Source organism: Chiloscyllium plagiosum, unplaced genomic scaffold (genome assembly GCF_037043375.1).
Source record: "Chiloscyllium plagiosum isolate Xiang-an unplaced genomic scaffold, Cpla_swu_hap1 HiC_scaffold_5, whole genome shotgun sequence".
Lineage (NCBI taxonomy): Eukaryota > Metazoa > Chordata > Chondrichthyes > Orectolobiformes > Hemiscylliidae > Chiloscyllium > Chiloscyllium plagiosum.
This window is the reverse complement of record NW_028270143.1, coordinates 108038457-108062382: the sequence shown is the minus strand read 5'-3', so window position 1 is coordinate 108062382 and position 23926 is coordinate 108038457. Positions and strand designations below refer to the sequence as shown.

The 23926-nt window shown below is 42.3% G+C and overlaps 1 protein-coding gene across 1 annotated transcript in view; it reads right to left on the bottom strand.

The window, feature by feature from the left end:
* The window catches only part of ptprn2 (protein tyrosine phosphatase receptor type N2), a 970059-nt gene that overhangs the window by 731867 nt on the left and 214266 nt on the right, over positions 1 to 23926 (bottom strand). Inside the window, exon 3 of the mRNA XM_043690698.2 lies at positions 13726 to 13839. Within this exon, the coding sequence (XP_043546633.2) occupies positions 13726 to 13839 (114 nt within the window). The remainder of the gene's footprint in view (positions 1 to 13725; positions 13840 to 23926) is intronic.

Here is a 23926-nt window from a genome sequence, read left to right as displayed (position 1 = left end):
ACCACACTATTTCTGGAGTCATCAAAAAAGTTAAAGATTTTAGAACTGTATGCAACATTTCCCAATTTCCGCTCTAGTAGGCAGAGGTTGACAGAAGGCATAGACCAGAGTTCTGTACTTAACAAGAATTATAATTCTGATAAATAAAAAGATTGTAGTTACAGCTAAATGATTATGAAGCATTACTACAAAACTCAAAAACCCTTCAAATCTCACCTCCCCCACCCACCTCCATACACACATGATCCTTTTCCCATTTTGAGACTTGCTGCTTCTTTGATCTTCCTTTTCCAGGTACTTTCATTTGCTTGTGGGAGGCTCAAATCAAGAATAGAAACTTGCAGCAACCGATGAGGTAAAGTCGACTGGTTTTCTTCAGGCTTCAGCTGCATTTTACTGCAAAGAAAAAGGACAGCTCTTTCCTTTTTGGAGGTCCAATGAACTCTGGCCAAACATTCACACCCACAAGCTGCTCAGCTACTTGAGAGCTAATCACAGGCGGAAGACTTCTAGCATCAACAATTGGTCACCACTCGACAGTCCAATCAGCTCCTTGTATACTTCAGGAATGAGGTAGCCCCCCCCCCCCCCTCCCATTTATCTCTCCATCCCTGAGACTCCTAGCCTCATTCCTGATGAAGGCCTCTGGTCTGAAACGTCGATTTTCCTGATCCTCGGATGCAGCCTGATCTGCTGTGCTTTTCCAGCAACACATTCTCAGCTATAATCTCCAGCATCTGCAGACCTCACTGTCTCCTTATATATATCCCCTGCCTTCAGCTAGTCTGTAGTAATCTCCTGTACTGCTTGAACCAGCAGCAATGTAAACAGTTGTTAAAATGAGTGTCAGGTAACTTGTTTTAAAAGAAGTGCAATGAGCCTTTTCACAATCTTCGGTTTTCAAACAGTCTTTTCACCTTTCAGTTCACAATTAAAAATTCCCAAAAATAAACTACACAATTTTTAGTATAGATAGCAGTATGTAAGAGTCTATGAGTATGGAAAAAACGTTTATTTTATAAGAGATGAACCATTGAGGGGATTATAAATGTTTTGAATTCATTTTATTATTAGAAGTCTTTTCACTGCTAAGCGTGTACGAGTGAGAGCTGTATTTGACTGTCAGAAGTTTAATATTGCTGAACAATGACATTTTATTGAAGGTTTTTGGCTTGTATTCATCAGGACATTTCTAAGAATATCAATGTAAAAGGGAACAGCATTTTGTACTGTATGCAAGAGAAGGCAGATTGGTTGGCAAGTGGACTTTATCCATAAAGGCACTACCATGGAGAAGGCACCAGTTAAGTGATGACTGACAGTTCACTGCCTATATTTCTTTAAATTCATAACAGGCAGATTGACTCAGACTGGTCAAGTCATTGCCTAAGAAGTGAACCAGAGAATGGCTGCTGCTCACTTTGATGAGTTGAAATATATACATGCACCTTGCAGCTGCAATATTGTATAATAATATAAATATCTTCCTGTGTATGCAAGTGGACCATACTGTGAACCTGAGAGATATCTTAAATTGGTTGGCAGCATAATTCACAGCATACTCAGGATATATTTTGTAAATCTGGTCAATCATACCTAATGCTGGACAGTGTATTTGAGTTGTGGAAGCATGGTATAGTCAGTCAAATAGATGTGGCTGTTTGATACAATTCGCTAGTCTTTGGGACATATGGCCTACAGTATCACATTGGCACCAAAATTCATAGACTATATTCCTCAGCTACATAATTAGCAGAATGTCTTTTTGGATTGACAGCAGCATGCTGCGAGAGGTGAGCACTATCTTTACTTCTCAGGATTATCTGAGGCAGACTGGGTACTTTTCAGGACCAAACTTGGCAGACTTAAGATTGTACATGAGTTTGCATAAGCTTCGGTGATAAACAGGGTCGCAATTACAGAATGGCTCTAAAGCTTTGAAGTTGAACCAGGACAAATAATTAACAAAGTTCACCAAATATAAATATGAGGTAAAGCAGTTTGTTGTTAATAGTAGAGGTCACTTGTCACATACAAAGTGCAAGTCCAGGTGGAATAGAGCACATACATCAAACAAAAGAATTTATACCATGGGCGAGCAAGGTCATAAACCAAGCATTAGTTCTTATTTCTAGAGGGACTGGGTTGAAGAGTAAGGAAATTACACTAAATAGAGTACAATGTGCAGTTCTAATTACCATATTATAAAATGCATGTAGAGGCATTGGAAAACGGCCATAAGACCATAAGTAGGCCATGCAATCCATTGAGCTCGCTATACCATTCATTGAGATCATGGCTGATCTGATAATCCCCACCCAATTCCTCTTTGTTGCCTTTTCTGCATAACCCTTGATTGCCTTCCTGATTAGATACAAATCTATCTCTGCCTTGAAAAATGATACAGTCTCGTCAGCCCTCCACAGTAAAGAATTCCATTGATTTTCTATCCCCTGAACAAAGAAATTCATGATCATCTCAATCTTATATGGATGCCCCTTTGTGCCGAGATTGCTTTCTGTGGACCTAGATCCTCCAACAACAGAAAGCAACCTCTCCGCATCTACCGTGAAAATCTTCCATGTTTTAATAAGGTCTCCTCTCATTCTCCTAAGCAAAGTAGAGGTGAACAAGGATTATATCAGAATTGCACATATGTAGATTCTCAGGAAAAGGGTGACCGATTGGGTATCTATTCTCTTGAAAAAAAGGAAGCTGAGAGCTGACTGAACTGATTTTCTTAAGCTATTAAATGTTTTGATACAATGAATCAGAGAAAATGCTTCCTCGTGTACAGGACTAGAGGCTATCCAAATAAAATAGTCACCAAACATTCATAGGGAATTGTTTTTACCTATTCAATAGAGAATGGCTAACGAACTTTGTTGAATACGTGATTAAAGAGCTGGTGTAGGAGGGAGGGGCTTCAGGTATGTGCATCATTGTGATGTCTTCTGGAGCAGATGGGGCCTGTATAGAAGGATGAGTTGCACTAAAACTGGCGGGACCCAATATCCGAGTATTTGCTTGTGCCATTTGGGAGGATTTAAACTCGGGACGTGGGGGTTGGGGAGGAACCGGAGTCAGCAAGTGAAATGACTGAGGTGAAGTCAAAGCCTAAGGCCAGTAAGGCTTAGAGGAAGAAAAGACAGGGAGAGGTTATCTGAGGTGTATTTGTTTTAATGTGAGCAGTATGACAGGTAAGGCAAACTTAGAGCTTGGATTAATAAGTATAACTATGATATCGGAGATATGACAGAGACTTGGTTGAGAGGGTGTTAAGTCTGGCAGCTTAGCACTCCAGGATTTAGAATTTCATAAAAAAGAGGGATGTAACCGAGGTGGGGGGGGAGTTGTGTTACTGAATAGGGAGAGTATCACAGCTGTACTAAGGGAGGACACCTTGGAGGGCTCATCCAGCGAGACCATATGGGTAGAGCTCAGGAGTAGGAAGGGTGATGGGACTGTACTACGGGCCTCCCAACAGCCAGCAGATTATGGAGGAACAGAGATGTGGATAGACCATGGAAAATGTAAAAACAGGATTGCTGTGGTGGATGATTTTAACTTTCCCTATATTGACTGGGACTCCCTCAGTGCTGGGGGTTTGGATGTGGGGGGAGGGGGGGGGTTGGGGTGGGGTGGAATTTGTTACAGGTGTCCAGGACAGTCTCTTGAAGCAATAATTAAATAGTCCAACTGGGGAAGGGGCAATAGTAAGCCTGGAATTAGGGGAATTAGGGACTGGACCCAGCCAGGTGATCAAAGTGTAATTGGTGGTGCATTTCGGGAACAGTGACCATAATTCAGAGGGTGGTGAGAATCTGGAACTCACTGCCTGCAAGGTTGGTAGAGTCAACCAGTTTCATAAAATTTAAATAGTACTTAGATGTGCACTTGCAATTCCAAGATTTACGTACTTTGTGCTAGGAAACTGACCAGTGCAGATTCAATGGGCTGAGGGGCCTTTCTCTGTGCTGTAGGCCTCTATGACACTATGGAAGACAAACACCAGCATGGATTGGTTGGGTCAAATGGCCTGTTTCTGTGTTATCCTATGTCATTTTCTAACACCCCAACTTAAATTAACTGAATGTTGCTCAATGATGATTGACTCTTGGTCCATTTCAGATCCAAGGAGTGTCTTTCAGTTCCGAATTTCAGACTGTACAAATGCCAGAACATGAACAAACAATTAACATCAAGGCAACACAGGGTAATGGTACAGTCTATCATTTTTTCCTCATGTCATTGCATATGTTGCACAAGCATGCTTCATTTCGAACATGACCAGGACTGCTCACTAACTGCTTAATCTAATCACAAACAAAACTGACTTCAGAATTGAGTTATCCTTTCCTGTCCTTTCTCACAATGAGCTAAAAGATCTATATGGAGAGTATAAAGCAGTATTAGAGAGAAAAAGAATCATAATTAACTGAAAACGTTAGCATAGATATGCAGATCTATTTGACATCCTGCTCTCTAGTCTGTGTTCTCACATTCTACTAAAATCAGCCACATATTGAGCTGTACTGGCCTGTCACAGGCAAGAATAGGTATTTATAAACCTGCGTTAAACAATAATAAAGCTGGGCTTTTATGTGATTCACATCAGTACTTCAGGGATGACAATCAGTTAATATTCTGAACAGCTCCATAGTGAGACCTTGTAAAATATTCCATTTGCAGGATAAAATTTATTTCCTCTTACTATTGTGATTTATCGATAGCTGTTCTATTTAGAGAACTCTGGTATTGATTTCAGTACTGGGTTCTATTTTCTTCTGAATCAAAAAAGATTGCTAAATCCCAGAAGTAATTTCTTTAACCTCAACTCTGTTGATTACTGGCTGCTGTCTATAGGTTCAGTGGCATTTTGATTAGGTTATTTTAATTCAATTCCAGACAACACTGCAACCAGACATAGCACAGGTGAATTGCTTTTTTCGGTTATAAATTTGTCTTTTTCATTTTCTTTATGCTGTCTCAGAATGTACCTGCCCCACTTGAATTGCACACGGTTCTGCCTGTTTTTGACTGGCACAGACTCAATGGATCGAAGGGCCTTTGACTGTGCTGTAGCCCTCAGTGACTCTAAAGCAATGTATCTCCTGCCAATGCACTGGAACAGGAAGTTGGTATTCTAAGCAGGGAGTTGTTTATTAGTGTGTGGCTGTTGTCTTTTTCATTCATTTACAGGATGACAGTACAGCTGGTCAGGCCAGCATTTATTGCCCATCCCATTCCAGAGCGCAGTTAAGAGCCAACCACATCGCTATGTGTATGGAATCACATGTAGTCCACACCTGGTAAGGATGACAGTTTCATTAGTGAACCAGATGGGTTGTTTCAACAATTGAAAATGATTTCACGGTCATTACTAAACTCTTAATTCCAGACTTGTAATTGAATTCAAATCCCATCATCTGCCACCGCAGGATTTGAACCTGGGTCACTAGATTAACTGTCCAGCAATACTATCACTAGGCTTTTGCCTCTCATGTGCCACTATGTTCTCAGGTTCCCTAACTGTCTCTGTTCTCCTTGCCATTGTGTTTGCTGCTACCCTTGCCACCTTTTCTGGTGCGCAGCTGGGCGTTCAGCTCACTGTCTTGATCACTGTTTCACTCAATAAGTGAGGCAATGGATGAGAGATTGCACAGGTGGTGAGTGCATACAAAGGGATGGCAGTGGCAGCAAACACAGCGTCGATAAAACAGCAAGCTGCGCCCAGAATTCCAGATACATCTCAACCTTTTTTATGTCATGTCTTTATAACCTTTGGACTGTTCCTCAACTGAGAACATCTGCCTTCCTTCCGTCAGTGAAACGTAGTTGTGACCCAACGAGCTTCAGATCAGCTTTTACACAATAACCTAGATTTCCCATTAGTCAGCGAGCATTGTGACCTCAAGTGTTAGACTCGCATTTAGCTAAGTGATATTCATGCAGTGTGAAGCTTTCAAGATCCTTGACATGATGATTGTAGATTATCTCACTGTTACAAAGAAGCATCAGATTCACTGCCAATTACAGGTCAGGATTGGTCTTGGTTTTCATTCCGTGGCCAACGTACATTTCCTGGACAAAAGCTCTGTTATGTCAGTCATCAGTAATTTTTCAAAAAAGGTTTTGACCTACACCAAGATGAAGATGCCATCTCTGTCAAATCGAGTATCTCACATGTCCGGCATAACAGCAGAGAAGCTAGACCACAGTCTCACTGATGGTGACAATGTCCTACTCTCCCCTGACGCATTCTGAGTGTGAAATCAGAGCCAGATTGTTCTTAAAGTACAGTGTACACCCATTTGAAACAGGCATTAGATTCTGATAATATGCCAATCAGATGCCTAATATCCACCTTAGGACCCCACAGTTGGATTTTGAATAACGTTATGTGCATCGCTCAGTTTGATTTGATCTAACTAGTGGTCCTTTAAGGTCACCAAGAAAAGGGAAGTAAAATTGTGTCTGACCATGCTATTGTTTCAGCTCATCCATTGATGGAAAGGCAGCCAACATCGTCAAAGACCCCTCCCACCCTGGTGATGATCCCTTCCAACCATTTCTGTCAGGGAGAAGATACAGAAGCTTAAAAACATATACCAACAGATTCAAGAACAGCATTTTCCTCGCTGTTAATCGACTTAGAGTCATAGTGATGAACAGCACAGAAACAGACCCTTCGGTCCAACCCATCCATGCTGACCAGATATCCCAATCCAATCTAGTCCCACCTGCCAGCACCTGGCCCTATCCCTCCAAACACTTCTATTCATATACCCATCCAAATGCCTTTTAAATGTTGCAATTTTACCAGCCTCCACCACTTCCTCTGGCAGCTCATTCCATACACGTACCACCCTCTGTGTAAAAACATTGCCCCTTAAGTCTCTTTTATATCTTTCCCCTCTCACGTGAAACCTATGCCCTCTAGTTCTGGACTCCCCGACCCCAGGGAAAAGACTTTGTCTATTTACCCTATCCATGCCCCTCATAATTTTGTAAACCCCTATAAGGTCACCCCTCAGCCTCCGACACTCTGGGGAAAACAGCCCCAGTCAGTTCAACCTCTCCCCATAAAGCTCAAATCCTCCAATCTTGGCAACATCCTTGTAAATCTTTTCTGAACCCTTTCAAGTTTCACAACATCTTTCCGATAGGAAGGAGACCAGAATTGCACACAATATTCCAACAGTGGCCTAACCAATGTCCTGTACAGCCGCAACATGACCTCCCAACTCCTGTACTCAATACTCTGACCAATAAAGGAAAGCATACCAAACACCTTCTTCAGTATCCTATCTGCCTGCAATTCCACTTTCAAGGAGCTATGAACCTGCACTCCAAGGTCTCTTTGTTCAGCAACACTCCCTCGGACCTTACCTTTAAGTGTATAAGTCCTGCTAAGATTTGCTTTCCCAAAATGCAGCACCTCACATTTATCTGAATTAAACTCCATCTGCCACTTCTCAACCCATTGGCCCATCTGGTCAAGATCCTGTTGTAATCCGAGGTAACCTCTTCGCTGTCCACTACACCTCCAATTTAGGTGTCATCTGCAAACTTACTAACTGTACCTCTTATGCTCACATTCAAATCACTTATGTAAATGACAAAAAATAGAGGACCCAGCACCAATCCTTGTGGCACTCCACTGGTCACAGGCCTCCAGTCTGAAAATCAACCCTCCACCACCACCTTTGAGCCAGTTCTGTATCTAAATGGCTAGTTCTCCCTGTATTTCGTGAGATCTAACCTTGCTAACCAGTCTCCCATGAGGAACCTTGTCGAACGCCTTACTGAAGTCCATATAGATCACATCTACTGCTCTGCCCTCATCAATCCTCTTGTTACTTCTTCAAAGACTCAATCAAGTTTGTGAGACTTGATTTCCCACGCACAAAGCCATGTTGACTATCCCTAGTCAGTCCTTGCCTTTCCAAATACATGTATATCCTGTCCCTCAGGATTCCCTCCAACAACTTGTCCACCACCAACGTCAGGCTCACTGGTCTATAGTTCCCTGGCTTGTCCTTACCATCTTTCTTAAACAGTGGCATCACGTTAGCCAACCTCCAGTCTTCCGGCACCTCACCTGTGACTATCGATAATACAAATATCTCAGCAAGGGCCCCAGCAATCACTTCTCTAGCATCCCACAGTGTTCTAGAGCACACCTGATCAGGTCCTGGGGATTTATCCACCTTTATGTGTTTCAAGACATCCAGCACTTCCTCCTCTGTAATATTGACATTCTGCAAGGTGTCACCATCTATTTCCATATCCTTTTCCACAGCAAATACTAACACAAAATACTCACTTAGTATCTCCCCCATTTTCTGCTGCTCCACACAAAGGCTGCCTTGCTGATCTTTGAGGGGCCCTATTCTCTCCTTTGTTACTCTTTTGTCCTTAATATATTTGTAAAAACTCTTTGGATTCTCCTTAATTCTATTTGCCAAAGCTATCTCATGTCCCCACTTTTCCCTTCTGATTTCCCTCTTAAGTATACTCCTACTGCCTTTATACTCTTCTAAGGATTCACTCGATCTATCCTGTCTATACCTGACATATGCTTCCTTCTTTTTCTTAACCAAACCCTCAATTTCTTTAGTCACCCAGCAATCCCTATACCTAACACCTATCCTTTCACCCTAACAGGAATATTCTTTCTCTGGATCCTCGTTATTTCATTAATAAAGGCTTCCCATTTTCCAGCTGTCCCTTTTCCTGCGAACATCTGCCCCCAATCAGCTTTCAAAAGTTCTTGCCTAATACCGTTCTTGCCTTTCTCCAATTTAGAACATCAACTTTTTGATCTGGTCTATCCTTTTCCATCACTATTTTAAAACGAATTGAATTATGGTCGCTGGCCCCAAAGTGTTCCCCCACTGACACCTCAGTCACCTGCCCTGCCTTATTTCCCAAGAGTAATTCAAGTTTTGCACCTTCTCTAGTAGGTACATCCACATACTGAATCAGAAACTTTTCTTGTACACATTTAACAAATTACTCTCCATCTAAACCCTTAACACTATGGCAGTCCCGGCCAATGTTTGGAAAGTTAAATTCCCCTACAATAACCACCCTGTTATTCTTACAGATAGCTGAGATCCCCTTACAAGTTTGTTTCTCAATTTCCCTCTGTTTATTAGGGGGTCTGTAATACAATCCCAATAAGGTGATCGTCCCTTTCTTATTTCTCAGTTCCACCCAAATAACTTCCCTGGATGTATTTCCAGGAGTATCCTCCCTCAGCACAGCTGTAATGCTATCCCTTAACAAAAACGCAACTCCCCCTCCTCGCTTGCCTCCCTTTCTATCCTTCCTGCAGCATTTGTATCCTGGAACATTAAGCTGCCAGTTCTGCCCATCCCTGAGCCATGTTTCTGTAATTGCTATGATACCCCAGTCCCATGTTCCTAACCATGCCCTGAGTTCATCTGCCTTCCCTGTTAGGCCCCTTGCATTGAAATAAATGCAATTTAATTTATTAGTCCTACCATGTCCCTGCCTGCCGACTGTTTGACTCGCTTCTATTCTCAACTGTACCAGTCTCAGATTGATCTCTTTCCTCACTATCTCCCTGGGTCCCACCCCCCGCCCCCCCACCTTACTAGTTTAAATCCTCCCGAGCAGCTCTTGCAAATTTCCCTGCCAGTATATTAGTCCCCTTCCAATTTAGGTGTAATCCATCCTTCTTGTACAGGTCACTTCTATCCCAAAAGAGATTCCAATGATCCAAAAATGTGAATCCTTCCCCATACACCAGCTCCCCAGTCATGGACTCATCTGCTCTATTTTCCTATTCCTACGCTCATTAGCTCGTAACACCAGGAGTAATCCAGATATTACTACACTCGAGGACCTCCTTTTTAAATTCTTGCCTAACACTCTGTAATCTCCCTTCAGAATCCCATCCTTTTCCCTTCCTATGTCATTGGTTTCAATGTGGACAATGACCTCTTGCTGACCCTTCTCCCCCATGAGAACATCCTGCACCCTCTCTGAGACATCCTTGATCCTGGCACCAGGGAAGCAACACACCATTCTGCTTTTTCGCTGCTGGCCACAGAAACGTCCGTCTATACCTCGGATTAGAAAATCCCCGAACACAATTGATCTCTTGGAACCCAACGTACCCCTCGTCGCATTAGAGCCAGTCTCAATACCAGAAACTTGGCTGTTCATGCTACGTTCCACTGAGAATCCAACACTCCCTACATTTTCCAAAGGAGCATACTTGTTTGAAATGGATATAGCCACAGAAAACTCCTGCACTAGATGCCTACCTCTCTTACCTTTCCTGACGTTAACCCATCTATGCGACTGTATCTGAGACTTACCCCCTTCCTATAACTGCCATCCATCACATACTATTGCCATTGCAAATTCCTCATTGCTTCTGTCTCTCCAACCAATCCATTCGATCTGATAAGATTTGCATCCAAAAGCATTTATTGCAGATATAGTCCTCAGTAACCCTTATACTCTCTTTAAACTCCCACATCTGACAAGAAGCACATATCACTCTACTAAAGGTCATTTTTGCTCCTTCACAATCTCCAGACCCAGAAAATAACACCGTCTTATTCCTCTACAAACACTGTCCCAGGTTAAATTAATAGTTATGGCTTATATATTAAGTTTAATCAAGAGACATATCTCAAAAAACATATAATCAAGAAAGAACCCACTCAACTCAATACTACAGACTTTCTGTAGGCCACACTTAAACTGCTCACTTATCTGCTTCTGCGCTATGACCTCTCCCAGACAAGTTTCTCCAAGATTAGTTAGGAATTTCACTGTTTGTTAATTTTCCCAGACACACTCCAATGTCTAGCAATACGTGAATTCAAAAAGCAAAGGCAATAACTGTGCAGGTTCACTGTGGTGTCAGTTTCTTTCCCTCTCTCTCTCCTGCACTGACCTCACCATGTGCTTCCTTTGTCTGCTCTTCTCCCTTTTAAAACTGCTGTTGTTTTGACTTTTTTTTCCAAAGTTTCAAAACAATGCAACAGCATATAAAACAGTAACTGCTGCTCCTGGAATTTGAGGAAATCACCTCCAGCACCTAAAATACCTCAAAAAAGGAGCAGCTGCTATAACCAGAAATTTTTCCCATACTCCATCTTGGATTACCCAGAATCCTCTCTTCTGAATGGACCCCTCAAATTTCAAATCAAATGTTGATCTTGCTTTTTGTGCGCCTTCTTTGCAGCTGTATCTTTATATTCCTTGCTCTGTTCCATCACCCAGTGGTCTTCATATGTGATGATCTGCCTGTACTGCACACAAAACTTTTCACTGTATTTAGGTACGAGTGACAATAAATTAAATCAAATTAAATTATGTGCAGCTAAAAGGGGGATGAATACTCTAAGATCCATCCTAACATTGCAAGTTATGCTCACCCCATTAACCAGCTTTGCCTATTTGAACTCTCCATGCACACGTTCCAAATCATAGGTACAATAGAAACTCCAACAAGCCTGCTCTTTTTGATGAAAATACAAAGCTTGACCATGTCAGAAGGTTTTGCACATTAAGACACGGGAGCTGAAGTAGGCCATTCAGCCCGTCAAGTCTGTTCCACCATTGAATGAAATCATAGCCAATCTGATAACCTTGACCCTACACTGCTGCCTTTTCCTCTAATACAGAGGAACCTCAATTATTCAAACAAGATGGGTGGGCACTGCTTCATTTGGATAATTGATTATTTGGATGATCAATATTACCTTAAACAAGGGAAGCCATACTGATCTAAGGCTGTGCTCTACACGAGAATTTGTTTAAATCTATAATTTTAGTGAGTCTGCTATTTAAACAAACTATTCTTTGCATTCTGTAATTTACCTCTTTGATGTAACATTTTTGCGGGACCTTGAGATCTTCTTCAGATAATCCAAAATTCAGATAATTGATATTTGGATAATCAAGGTTCCTCTGACCTTGATTCCCTTGCACATTAAGAGGAACTTAATTCTTGTTCCAAGATGTGTGCACGCAATCTCTGTTTAGGCTCAGCTGCTGCCTTAACAGAATGTTGGAGGTGCTGTGCTTCAGATGAAGTTCGAAATGTCATCTCACTGTTTAGAAAGTTGTAAAATATCAAATAGCTTTACAGAGCAGGGCATTGTTATATTTGTCTGTAGAATGAATCACAGTTAATATACCCACAATGTTGTGAGGGAGACAATTCCAGGATTTTGCCTTAACAGCACTGAAGGAATGATGATACATTTCCAAGTCAAGATGGCAAGTGACTTTTTGGGGAATTTGCAGGTGGTGGTGTTTCTCTATATCTGCTGCCCTTGTCCTTCTAGATGGCAGCAGGCATGGGTTTGGATGGTGCTGTCTCGGATGTATCTTGGAATATAAGAATTGGTGTATAAATGTGAATTCCTTTATTCCTGCCTCCCTCATCCTATCTTTGATCACCTTCCCTTTCCAGAAACATGCTTTTATTGCCTTTGGAATCTGTTAAAGTAACTCTTTCCATGACTCTCTCACCACTTGGTCAAAAAGTTCTGTCTGATATCTTCTTCTATCATGATTACTTAACAGCAGAAAGTGACTCGTTATCCGTGAAATTGCCTTGAAAGATTTTCCATTTGATAATATAAATAAATTTTAGCAAAAACTGCAAGTGTTACCTAACAAAAAGGTATTTTGGATGGAACTCGAGCTCTCAAAATTACTTGTAACTGTCAAAAAGATTTTTCTAAAATTGTTCAGCATTAGAAGCTATTCCTGTTTTGAGAAGAACAGTCAATATTCCTTACTTCTTAGCTAAAGCATTTTTGTCAGCACATACAAGTTATTTGAAAGTCTAAAACGCTTTGTGATCACAGTGTTGCGTTTGCTAATCGTGTCCAGGTCCAATTGGACACTCTTTCCTTACAAGCTCCAGATGGGTTGACCTTCAAGCTCAGCTTATTGGGTTTTGTAGCCTGACAGATCAGTGATTGGTCTGACAACATTCGTGTTTCACACTAATGTGCCAGCTACCCAGCTCATAAACAAACCAATTTACCTGTCGAGGAGTGTGTCAATTCAAAGACCACAAATTATTACTTACTGGGAAAGCCAGATTGCACAGACTACTGAGAACACTGAGAAAAACTTCTGAAGCCAATTCGCATGTCATTTTTTATATGAGGAAGGAATGACATTTATAAAGCACCTTTTCATGATCTTAGAACAAGGGTGGCTCAATGGTTAGCCCTGAGGGATCCGGGTTCAATCCCAGCCTCAGGCAACTGTCTGCGTAGAGTTTGCACATTCTCCTCATGTCAGTGTAGGTTTCCTCTGGGTTTCTGTCCAAAGATGTGCAGGTTAAGTGGATTGGCCATGCTAAATTGCCTGTAGTGTCCAGGGGTGGATTAGCCAGGGGAAATGCAGAGATAGGGTAGAGGGTGGTGAGTCTGGTTGAGATGCTGTCAGGAGAGTCGGTGTGGACTTGTTGAGCTGAATGACCTGTTTCCACACTGCAGGGATTCTGTCAAACCAAACCCAAACTGCTCTGCAGCCAATGAAGCACATTTGAAGTGTAGTCGCAGTTAGAAATATGAGAAAATCTTACAAATATTTCAATGGTTTCATACTATACATGATACAATCTTAGTAATAATGATGTGAAGCTCCTGAGACATAACAGAAGCTTCATTTAAAAAGCTCTTTTTCAAAACCATCTTATTTAACATGTACCTCTGAGGGACAGTTCCTGGAGGACAGTCCGGAGGCGTTGAAGATCGGCTGGTGAAACTTCGTATTTATCTACGCCTATCACCGTGACCAGCTGACACCTCCCGAATATTCCATCTGCAAAACAACGAGAAGATTCCTGAATAATTATTCAAAAGTCTGAAAAGCTTTCACCACAAATCTCGCTGTTAAAACACGTGTGGGGAATGGGAACACATTCACTCGAGCACACAAACTGGATAATTTCTTGGCTGACAGAGAAGGATCTTTCCTGTGATGGACTACAATCTCGTCTACAATCAGAACAAAGTCATGAAAACATTTCAATGAAGACATTGCTGTGTTACACCGTATTCGTGTGAAAAATTAACAATGACCAGAATCATAAAGCAGCTACTGCGCAGAGGGCAGCCATTCAGCCTGTCATGTTTGTGCTATCTCGCTCTGGAAGAAGAACTCAGCTGGCCTCAGCCACCCTCCTCCCGCTCTTTCCCCACAGACCTCAAAAACATTTTCACAGAAGTCAATTATCCAACACCTCAATTCAATCTGCCTTGGCCACACTTATGAGTGCTGTGTTCCAAATTCTGACTACACGCTCCATAAGAAGGTTTCTCTCCCTCCTCGTTATTATTGCATCTTTTGCCACACAAACTTTCAGTCAGTTTTTCTGATCCTTTTACCAACAGGAAGAATTTCTCCCTCTCTACTTGGTCCAGACCTCCTCACGACTTTGAAAATCTTTAATGAATCTCCTCTTTGTCATCCATTCTCCAAGGATCTAAGTAAATTTGAATTAGCTATTAAAGATGAGGACCACTAGATTATCAAAGTGGTAGTCACAAAGTCAATTTGTGATTGTCTTGTTTCGTGGTCCACGACCAAGGGCAGTACTGGGAAGGAAGTTGTGTCTTATTGTTCCATGTCTTTTTTCTCAACAGAATTGCACTCTTGAGTTGAAGTTCACACCAATAAAATACTGGAAACACTGAAAATTAGAAATAAGAAAAAAACAACAGAATGTTCAGCGGGTCAGGCAGCATATATGATGAGAGGGAGTTAATGTATCAGATCAATGACCTCTCTTTGTATGGGTTTATTTTAAAAGCAATGTTAATAGCTGTTCAAAACATGTGCATGAAAGCTAGTTGAGCGCATTATTAAGTAAAGCAGGGATAGTGCTACTTGAAGTACGCAGCAGACCAACTGTGTGAGCAAAAGGAAAAGACTTGCATTCATTTACTGTATTTTATAATCTCAGAATACAGGAGGTCTCCAATTTACAATTTACAAATGCTCATACTTACAAACGTGATCTCATATAAGAGTGTGATTTTAAAGATCTGACATATGACCATGTCCTGTACCTGTGAAAAGCTCCATAAGACTGAAAGAAATAGGAACAGGTGTAATCTGTTCACCCCCTCGAGCCTGCTCCAACATTTAGTAGGATCATGGCTGATTCGGCATTCCTCACGTCCACTTTCCTGCTCTTTCCCTATAAATTCTTGAATAATAGGAAAATCAAGGATATCTCAGCTTTAAATATATGCAAGGGCTCTGCCCCGCAGCTCTCTACGGCAAGGAATTCCGTGGAGGATTTGCGCTATAGGGAGAGGTTGGATAGGCTGGGGCTGTTTTTCCCTGGAACATTGGAAGCTGAGGGGTGACCTTATAGAAGTTTATAAAATCATGAGGGGCATGGAAAGGACAAATAGACAAAGTATTTCCTTGGGGTGGGGGAGTCCAGGACTAGAGGGCATAGGTTTAGGGTGAGAGGGAAAAGATATAAAAAGAGTCCTAAGGGGCAACTTTTTTATGCAGAGAGTGGTGCTTGTATGGAATGAGCTACCAGAGGAAGCGGTGGAGGCTGGTACAATTGCAACGTTTAAAAAGAATCTAGATGGGTACAGGAATAGGAAGGTTTGGAGAGATATGGGTTGTTTTCTAGCAAGTGGGACTAGATTGGGTTGGGATATCTGGTCGGCGTGGATGAATTGGACTGAAGGGTCTGTTCTGTGCTGTATATCTCTATGACCACAACCCTCTGAGAAAAGAAACTCCTCCTCATCTCAGTCTTAAGTTGGTGTCGCTTTATTCTGAGATGATGCCCTCTAAGTGCTCAACTCTCCCATGAGGAGAAACATCCTCTCAGCATTTACCCCGTCAAGCCCCTTCGGAATCCTATACGTTTCAATGAATTCACCTCTCATCCTTCTAAACTCCCGTGAGTTTAGTCCCAAGCTGTGTAACCTCTGCTCATGAAACAATCCCTCTATACCAAGGATCATTCTAGTGAACCTTCTCTGAACTGGCTCCAATCAAATGATACCTTAGATAAAACTGCTCACAGTACTCCAGATGCAGTCTCACCAGCACCTTGCACAGTTGCAATAAGAGCTCCCTAATCTTCGATTCCAACCCCATTGAAATAAGGGCCAACATTTCATTAACGGTCCTGACTACCTTGTGATAGCTGCTTGCTGTGACATAGCTCGAGTTAGAGAGCTTGTTTCAGAAGTCTTGCATAAGGCATGCAAACAATGTGAGCCATCCTTCACAGCTGCCTGATCATAACCAGTGCCTCGATACTGGGGATGTGAGGACACCGATACTGCAGCAAATATTCTTCCGTTAGATATGCAGGATTTTAAGGAGGTCTCTCCAGTGATTTTTTTTCCAAGGATTTTGGATGCCTGTAGTGCATGGTCCATGGCTCCAACACATACGTCAAGGACGATAACCTATACTGCCTAGTAGAGCATGAACCTGCTATTGAGTGCTTTACATCAAACACTCTGTTCCTCTGATGGCCAAAGCCTATACTGGCATAATGCAGCAATGTTCTTCATCAATGTCAGCCTTTGCTAAGAGGAGGTTCCCAAGGACTGAGATTCGATGCACATTTTCCAGTGGTTCGCTGTAGATGGCGATTTTCAGAGAATCATGTTGTGGAGTGGGAGCAGGATAACAGAGCACCTTTGTCACCCAGATGCTTAACTTAAAGCCCATTACCTCATCCATCTCCTTGTGTGCACCGACAATGGCGTGCAGTGACATCCACATACTGCAACTCAAGAACAGAGACTCTAATAGTCTTGGTTCCAGACTGGAACAGTATAGGTTGAATGGTCTCCTATTCGTCCTGTAAAATGGCTCCACTCCAGCCAGAAGCTTGAGAGAAAATGGGGCAGAGTGTTGCAGTGCCAAAGATAGTGAAGAACATCGGAATGGTGACACAGCCTTGCCTTGACCTCCCACAGATGGAGTCTCTGGTGAACCTAGTGATGAGCATCATAGCTTGTAGGCTGCTGTGTCGCTGGTAGAACATGGTGACTAATTTCTGCAGGCACCCAAATTCGGAAAGAACATGTCATAATCCCTCTTGGTTGACACTGTTAAAAGGCCTTTGTGAAGTCAAGGTGTTGTTTAGCTCTGCTGCTGCTTTCTGCACATTTCTTGGATCAGACATTCTCCCCGTGTCTGTGTGGGTTTCCTCCGGGTGCTCCGGTTTCCTCCCACAGTCCAAAAATGTGCAGGTCAGGTGAATTGGCCATGCTAAATTGCCCATAGTGTTTGATGCAGGGGTAAATGTAGGGCAATGGGTATGGATGGGTGCGCTTCGGCGGGTCGGTGTGGACTTGTTGGGCCGAAGGGCCTGTTTCCACACTGTAAGTAATCTAATCTAATCTAATGTCTTGCTGTGAAGATCACATCCACTTTTCCTGTTGATTGACAGAATATGTACGCTGTCTCTGATAGGAGCTCTTCAGGCACCGAGAGGAGGTTAGTCAGGAGTAATTTTGGGAACAGCAAAAAGATCGATATAGTTATCGCAATTTTGTCAAACCAGAGTCTTAGCTGTGCTAATTTATCTGAAAGCAGTTTACTAAAAAAGATGTATTATTGGGATCACAGCTATTTTTCACCTTACCCTCAGAACCACTACATTATGGAAAGAATATAGTATATAGTTTCTTATTACAGCACAGAAATAGACCATTTGGTTCACACTGGTGTTTAAGTTCAACTTGAGCCTCCTCCCATTTTTCTTCATCTAAATTTGTCATTCTTGGCCTCTGTTGGGCGGCATGGTGGCTCATTGGTTAGCACTGCTGCCTCACAGCGCCAGGGACATAGGTTCGATTCCCACCTCGGGCCACTGTCTGTGTGGAGTTTGCACATTCTGCCCATGTCTGCGTGGGTTTCCTCCCACAATCCCAAAGATGTACAAGTCAGATGAATTGGTCATGCTAAATTGCCCATAGTGTTAGGTACATTAGCCAGGAGTAAATGTAGGGTAGGGGTATTGATCTGAGTAGGTTACTCTTCGGAGGGTCGGTATGGACTTGTTGGGCCCAAGGGCCCATTTACACACTGTAGGGAATCTAATCTAATTGCTCCGGCATTTAATTAGAGGTTAGTGGACAGCGAAGAAGATTATCTCAGATTACAACGGGATCTTGACCAGATGGGCCAATGGGCTGAGAAGTGGCAGAAGGAGTTTAATTTCGGTACATGTGAGATGTTGCATTTTGGGAAAGCAAATCTGAGCAGGACTTATACACTTTGGGCGGTACGGTGGCTCAGTGGTTAGCACTGCTGCCTCACAGTGCCAGGGACTCGTGCTCAATTCCCACCTCGGGCAACTGTCTGTGTGGAGTTTGGACATAGTCCCCATGTCTGCTTGGGTTTCCTTCAGGTGCTCCGGTTTCCTCCCACAGTTCAAAGATGTGCAGGTTAGATGAATTGGCCATGCTAAACTGCCTGTAGTGTTAGGTGGATTACTCAGGGGTAAATGTAGGGGAATGGTTATGGGTGGGTTCTCTTCGGAGGGTCAGTGTGAACTTGTTGGGCCGAAGGGCCTGTTTGCACACTGTAGGGAATCTAATCTAATCAAAATCTAATCTTAATGGTAAAGTCCATGGGAGTGTTGCTGAACAAAGAGACTTTGGAGTGCAGGTTCATAGCTCCTTGAAAGTGGAGTCACAGGTAGATGGGATAGTGAAGAAGGCATTTGGTATGCTTTCCTTTATTGGTCAGAGTATTGAGTACAGGAGTTCGGAGGTCATGCTGCAGCTGTACAGGACATTGGCTAGGCCACTGTTGGAATATTGCGTGCAATTCTGGTCTCCTTCCTATTGGAAAGATGTTGTGAAACTTGAAAGGGTTTAGAAAACAATTCCAAGGGTGTTGCCAGGGTTGGAAGATTTGAGCTATAGGGAGAGGCTGAACAGGCTGGGGCTGTTTTCCCTGGAGCATCGGAGGCTGAGGGATGACCTTATAGAGGTTAACAAAAATATGAGGGGCATGGATAGGATAAATAGACAAAGTCTTTTCCCTGGGGTGGGGAATCCAGAACTAGAGGGCAAAGGTTTAGGGTGAGAGGAGAAAGATATAAAAGGGACCTGGGGGGCAGCTTTTTCACACAGAGGGTGGTACATGTATGGAATGAGATGCCGGAGGCTGGTACAACTGCAACATTTAAAAGGCATTTCGATGGGTATATGAATAGGAAGGGTTTGGAGGACGAGTTGGACCGAAGGGTCTGTTTCCGTGCTGTACATCTCTATGACTCTATGACTTCAGAGACTCGCTGATGTGCTTTCTTCCTTCACATGCTTGCGGCAACAGTGCATCTCTGCTACATTTCTGCAGTGATTCCAGCAGCACTCCTCAGCTGTAATGACCTTTACAATCTCGTATTGGGCTGGGATTGTGCTGAGGCCCTTCCTGATAGCATGCTCTGGGATATGGTTGAGGGCACCCACTTCGAGGACTGAGTCTCCATTGAGGAAATCCTCAAAGACATCCTTCTGAATCATCACCTACTGCCTCTCTGTCCTCGATGAGCACCATTCCCATGTTAGCTGTCAGCCAGGTAGGAGTTTGCATAGGAGATGGCATTGAGTATGCTGAGGAATTCATACACATCACGGCTGCTGGGAAATTGCTATATCTCCTGTTCCAATCCGTCCTTTCGATCATGGGTTTGTCGGTTCAATGTCAGCATCCTCTTTTTTTTTTGTGGACCTGCTTTCAGAGCTTGAGATAAGCACAGACTCGATGCTGCCACAGGAATGGACTGCATGCTTCACAAACAATGAAACACATTATTCCAACCCACTGATTAAACTGGCCAGCTCTGATCATCTCCTCACTGCTCCTGACTCCGTAGCTGCTCTTCCTGAGCTCCGATCCTCAGCTTGCTGCTCTCTGTGTGGTCCTGCACTCCTGAAGAGCACTGAGGCCTGGACTGTGTATCAGCGACATACACATGCACAAGAGAATCTCCAACAGCAAAGCCTCTGCTGCATTTTCTGAATTCAATGACAGGGCCAGCCAAACAAATGCGAGTCTGGTCCTTCTTAAGCCAGCTCCACAATATTGAGACCAAACGTTTGCAAAATCAAATTTATAGGATTGCATTTGTCCAAATGGCTGAAAAAGGTTCTTCCCCCACCTCAGCTTTCAAATGGCCAACATTCCAGGGTAGGACAGAGAAAGGCTAAAAAGCATCTCTTTGAAATCCAACAGCTTTAATGACACTTCTGTTGGAGCCACTTGGTGGACATTAACAAAGGGAGTGAAGGCAGCAGAGAGAGTGAGACAGCACATAAATCCTTGCCATCAGGAGGCACTTCTGAGAATCCAGAAGGGGAAATAAAATTAAAAGTGAATGGAAAACCTGCAATACAGTAATGATCGGTACAAATTGGGATAGGCCTTGAGTAGATAAACTCAGCAAAGATGGTCACAACTAATCTAAAAGAGATCAGATCATTTAAAAGCCTGCTCTTCCCTCTTTTTCATTAAGTGACATCTCAAATGGATAGGGTAAATAGACAAATTCTTTTCCCTGGGGTCGGGGAGTCCAGAACTAGAGGATATAGGGTTTTGGGTGAGAGGGGAAAGACATAAAAGAGAGCTAAGGGGCAATGTTTACACACAGAGGGTGGTACGTGTATGGAATGAGCTGCCACAGGAAGTGGTGGAGGCTGGTACAATTGCAACATTTAAGAGGCATTTGGATGGGTATATGAATAGGAAGGGTTTGGAGGGATATGGGCCGGGTGCTGGCAGGTGAGACTAGATTGGGTTGGGATATCTGGTCGGCATGGATGGAATAGTGTGCGGTGTTTGCTGCTACTTTAGGAGGACTTCGATGGCTGTACTGTGCTTTCTGATGTCTGAAAGGCACTATATTAATGCAAATCCTTTCTCTCCTGATGATCACCAATAACTGAGATGAATCTGCGTTTGGTCCCAGCGGTGACAGCATGTTGCCATTTTGCTCTCTTCATTTTGTACGCATTAGATAACACAAACCTTTCAAAAACAAGTAACATTTCAATACGAGCAATAAAGAAATTTTGGAAATATTCAGTCAGCCAGCACTTGTCAAAAGAGAAACACAGCCACTTGACCTTTCATTAGAAAAGGTAACCTGTCTCTCTATTTTAATTTCTTCTTTGAAGACACCTCATGAAATAATGTTTCTTTGACCAAGTTACTGCCATCTACCGTATTAATGCCTTATGTAGTTCCAGTTCTCAATTTCCTTGTATCTCTCTCTTGTGAGCCCCTTCAATTGAAGTTGTTGTTCCTGTTTTGAGATTTCCAATATCTACAACACAAAGGTTTATATTATGTATTTTGTCTTTGCCCATCATCAGAACTCCTTGTTCGGCTGTACAAATCCACAGCAATTATAATTGAAATCAATGTAACTTTATACTGAATTTTGAAACTTGGTGGTGAATCAGATACTTTACAATGTCACTCAAAATTAAACAAAAGCACTTTGTGTACAAAGGACACATCGCGTAATTAATATGTTCTTGTTATAGATGGGTACATGCAAATTCATGTTTGAATTACAAAACATTGGTTGCATACAAATACAATCAGTAAGTGAGCTCCATCCATTAAAGTCAATAGCTGCAAAATAAATTAAATTTAGCTTTAGGGAATTGAAATACTTGCTTTGCCACATAAAAAATTTGAGTGACTCAGTCCCGGCTAAAATAATTTTTTAAAATTTCAGTCACAGGCATCACTGGCTAGGCCAACATTTATTGTCCTTCCTTAATTACCCAGAGGGCAGTTCAGAGTCAACCACATTGCTGTGGGTCTGGACTCACATACAGGCTAGACCAGGTAAGAATGGCAGGTTTCTTCCCTAAAGGCCACTAGTGAACCAAATTTCCCCAACGCCTCATCCCACATTTTTATTGAATTCAAATTCCACCATCTGCCATAACAGGATTTGAACCCGGGTCCTCAGAATGTTACCAGGGTCTCTGTATTAATAGTCTAGTGATAACCGTTATGGACTAGGCCAGACCACTCAAAACATTCTTAAGCAGGCAGCCCCAGACCATAACTTCGCAATTTGTTTCGGTAAGTGTATGTGAAAATTATCCGGAGTAAGATAGCTTGGCTGACTACTAGATTTTAAAACAGACAGAAATTTATTCACAAAATTACACAATAAAACACAAAGAACAGAATAAAGAACCTCTACAGAACTCAGTCTATCCAAACTAGACTTAATCACACTGTTCCGAATATACGCAACAGTCCCAATAAGCATATCCCCTTTAAGACCCAGTATAAGTGGAACAAATGCTTACAGGTTGAGGTTGAAGGGCAGAAAGAGAGAGAGAGTTTCCACACAGCTCATTGTTAAACTCCTCACTAGTTCAAGACTGAACTAAACTGCTCAGCTAGAGAGTTTACAACTCCCCTTTCATTATATAGATCACTTCTAAATCATGACCATTTTGACCTGAAGTCTTATCTGTTTACCTATAAACAAAAGCCCTCTCAAAATCGTTTTCATTAATTACAGTGGCATTTTCCCAACAGTGAATGTTCGGCAAACTTGCCTATAGGTTCCCGCTTTCTGTGTCCCTCCCTTCCTGAACAGAAGCATCACATTAGCAGTTTTTCAATTTGTTAGAATTCTGGAATATTTCAACTAACTATCCCTGCAGCCATTTCCCATAAAACACCTGGATGTCTGCCTTTGGATCTGTTTTAGTTTGCTACATACATTGTCCCTTGTGATAGAGACTATAACAAGACCTTTCCTTCCTTGAGCACCTTGCTTGCCTGATATCTATGTAATATTTACAGTGTCTTCCTCTCTGAAGACTGCTTCAAAATTTTGTCTACACTATCAGTCATTTCCCTGTTCCTCATTACCAATTCCACAGCTGAATCCTCCAAGGGTTCCACTCTTTTTCTTTTTGTACACAAATGGAAGCTATTAGTATTTGTTTTCCCGGTTCTTGCCAACTTCTTTTCATAATCAATGTTTTTCCCTCATTGTTTCAGCTTTTCAGTCATCCACTGCTGATTCTTAAAAATTCCAAATCCACTGCCCTACCAATAGTTTTGCTGCTTTATATGCCTTAGTTTTTGTTTGGATACTCTCCTTGATTCCCAGATTTTGAGAGAATTTGACAGGTTAGATGCAGAGAGGTTGTTTCCCCTGTGTGGGCGAGTCTAGGACCAGAGGGAATAGTCTCAGAGGAAGAGGTTGCCATTTTAAGGTAGAGAGGAGGAGAAATCTCAGAGGGCAGTATATTTGTGGAATTCTTTATTCAGAAATTGAGTCGTTGAGTACAATCAAAGCTGAAATAGATTGATATTTAATCAGTGAAGGAATCAGGGTTATAAGGAGAAAGCAAGGAAGTAGAGTTGAGGAACTGCTTCTGTTCCTATGTATTTGGTCTTATGGTTTATATGGAAAATTCTCTTCCCCAGATGGTAGTGAAGGTTACTCAAGGTTCAGTTTATTAGATTTTTGACAAAGGTGTCAATGGTTACAGGATCAGATGGGAAATTGGAGGTATTCCTGTTCCTGCACACTGTATATTGTTAACCACGGATAATTCATCCATTTCACAGAGTCCTTCTTTCTGGAAAGATCGACAAAAAGGAAAAGGAGATGCTTTGTTAATGAAGAAAGGTATCAATGTGTGATATAGGTGTGAAGGATTATGATGTGGAATCAGTGTGGGTGGAAATAAGGAGTAACTAAGATATAAGTCACAGGTATATCATCCATAGGCCCCCGAGGAGTTGCCTGACTGCAAAGCAAGGTATAAATCAGGAACTGATAAAACTCCCTCCCACCTCCAAAGCCTCCCTCCAAAAGAGAAAATGCTGGAAAATCTCAGCAGGTCTGGCAGCA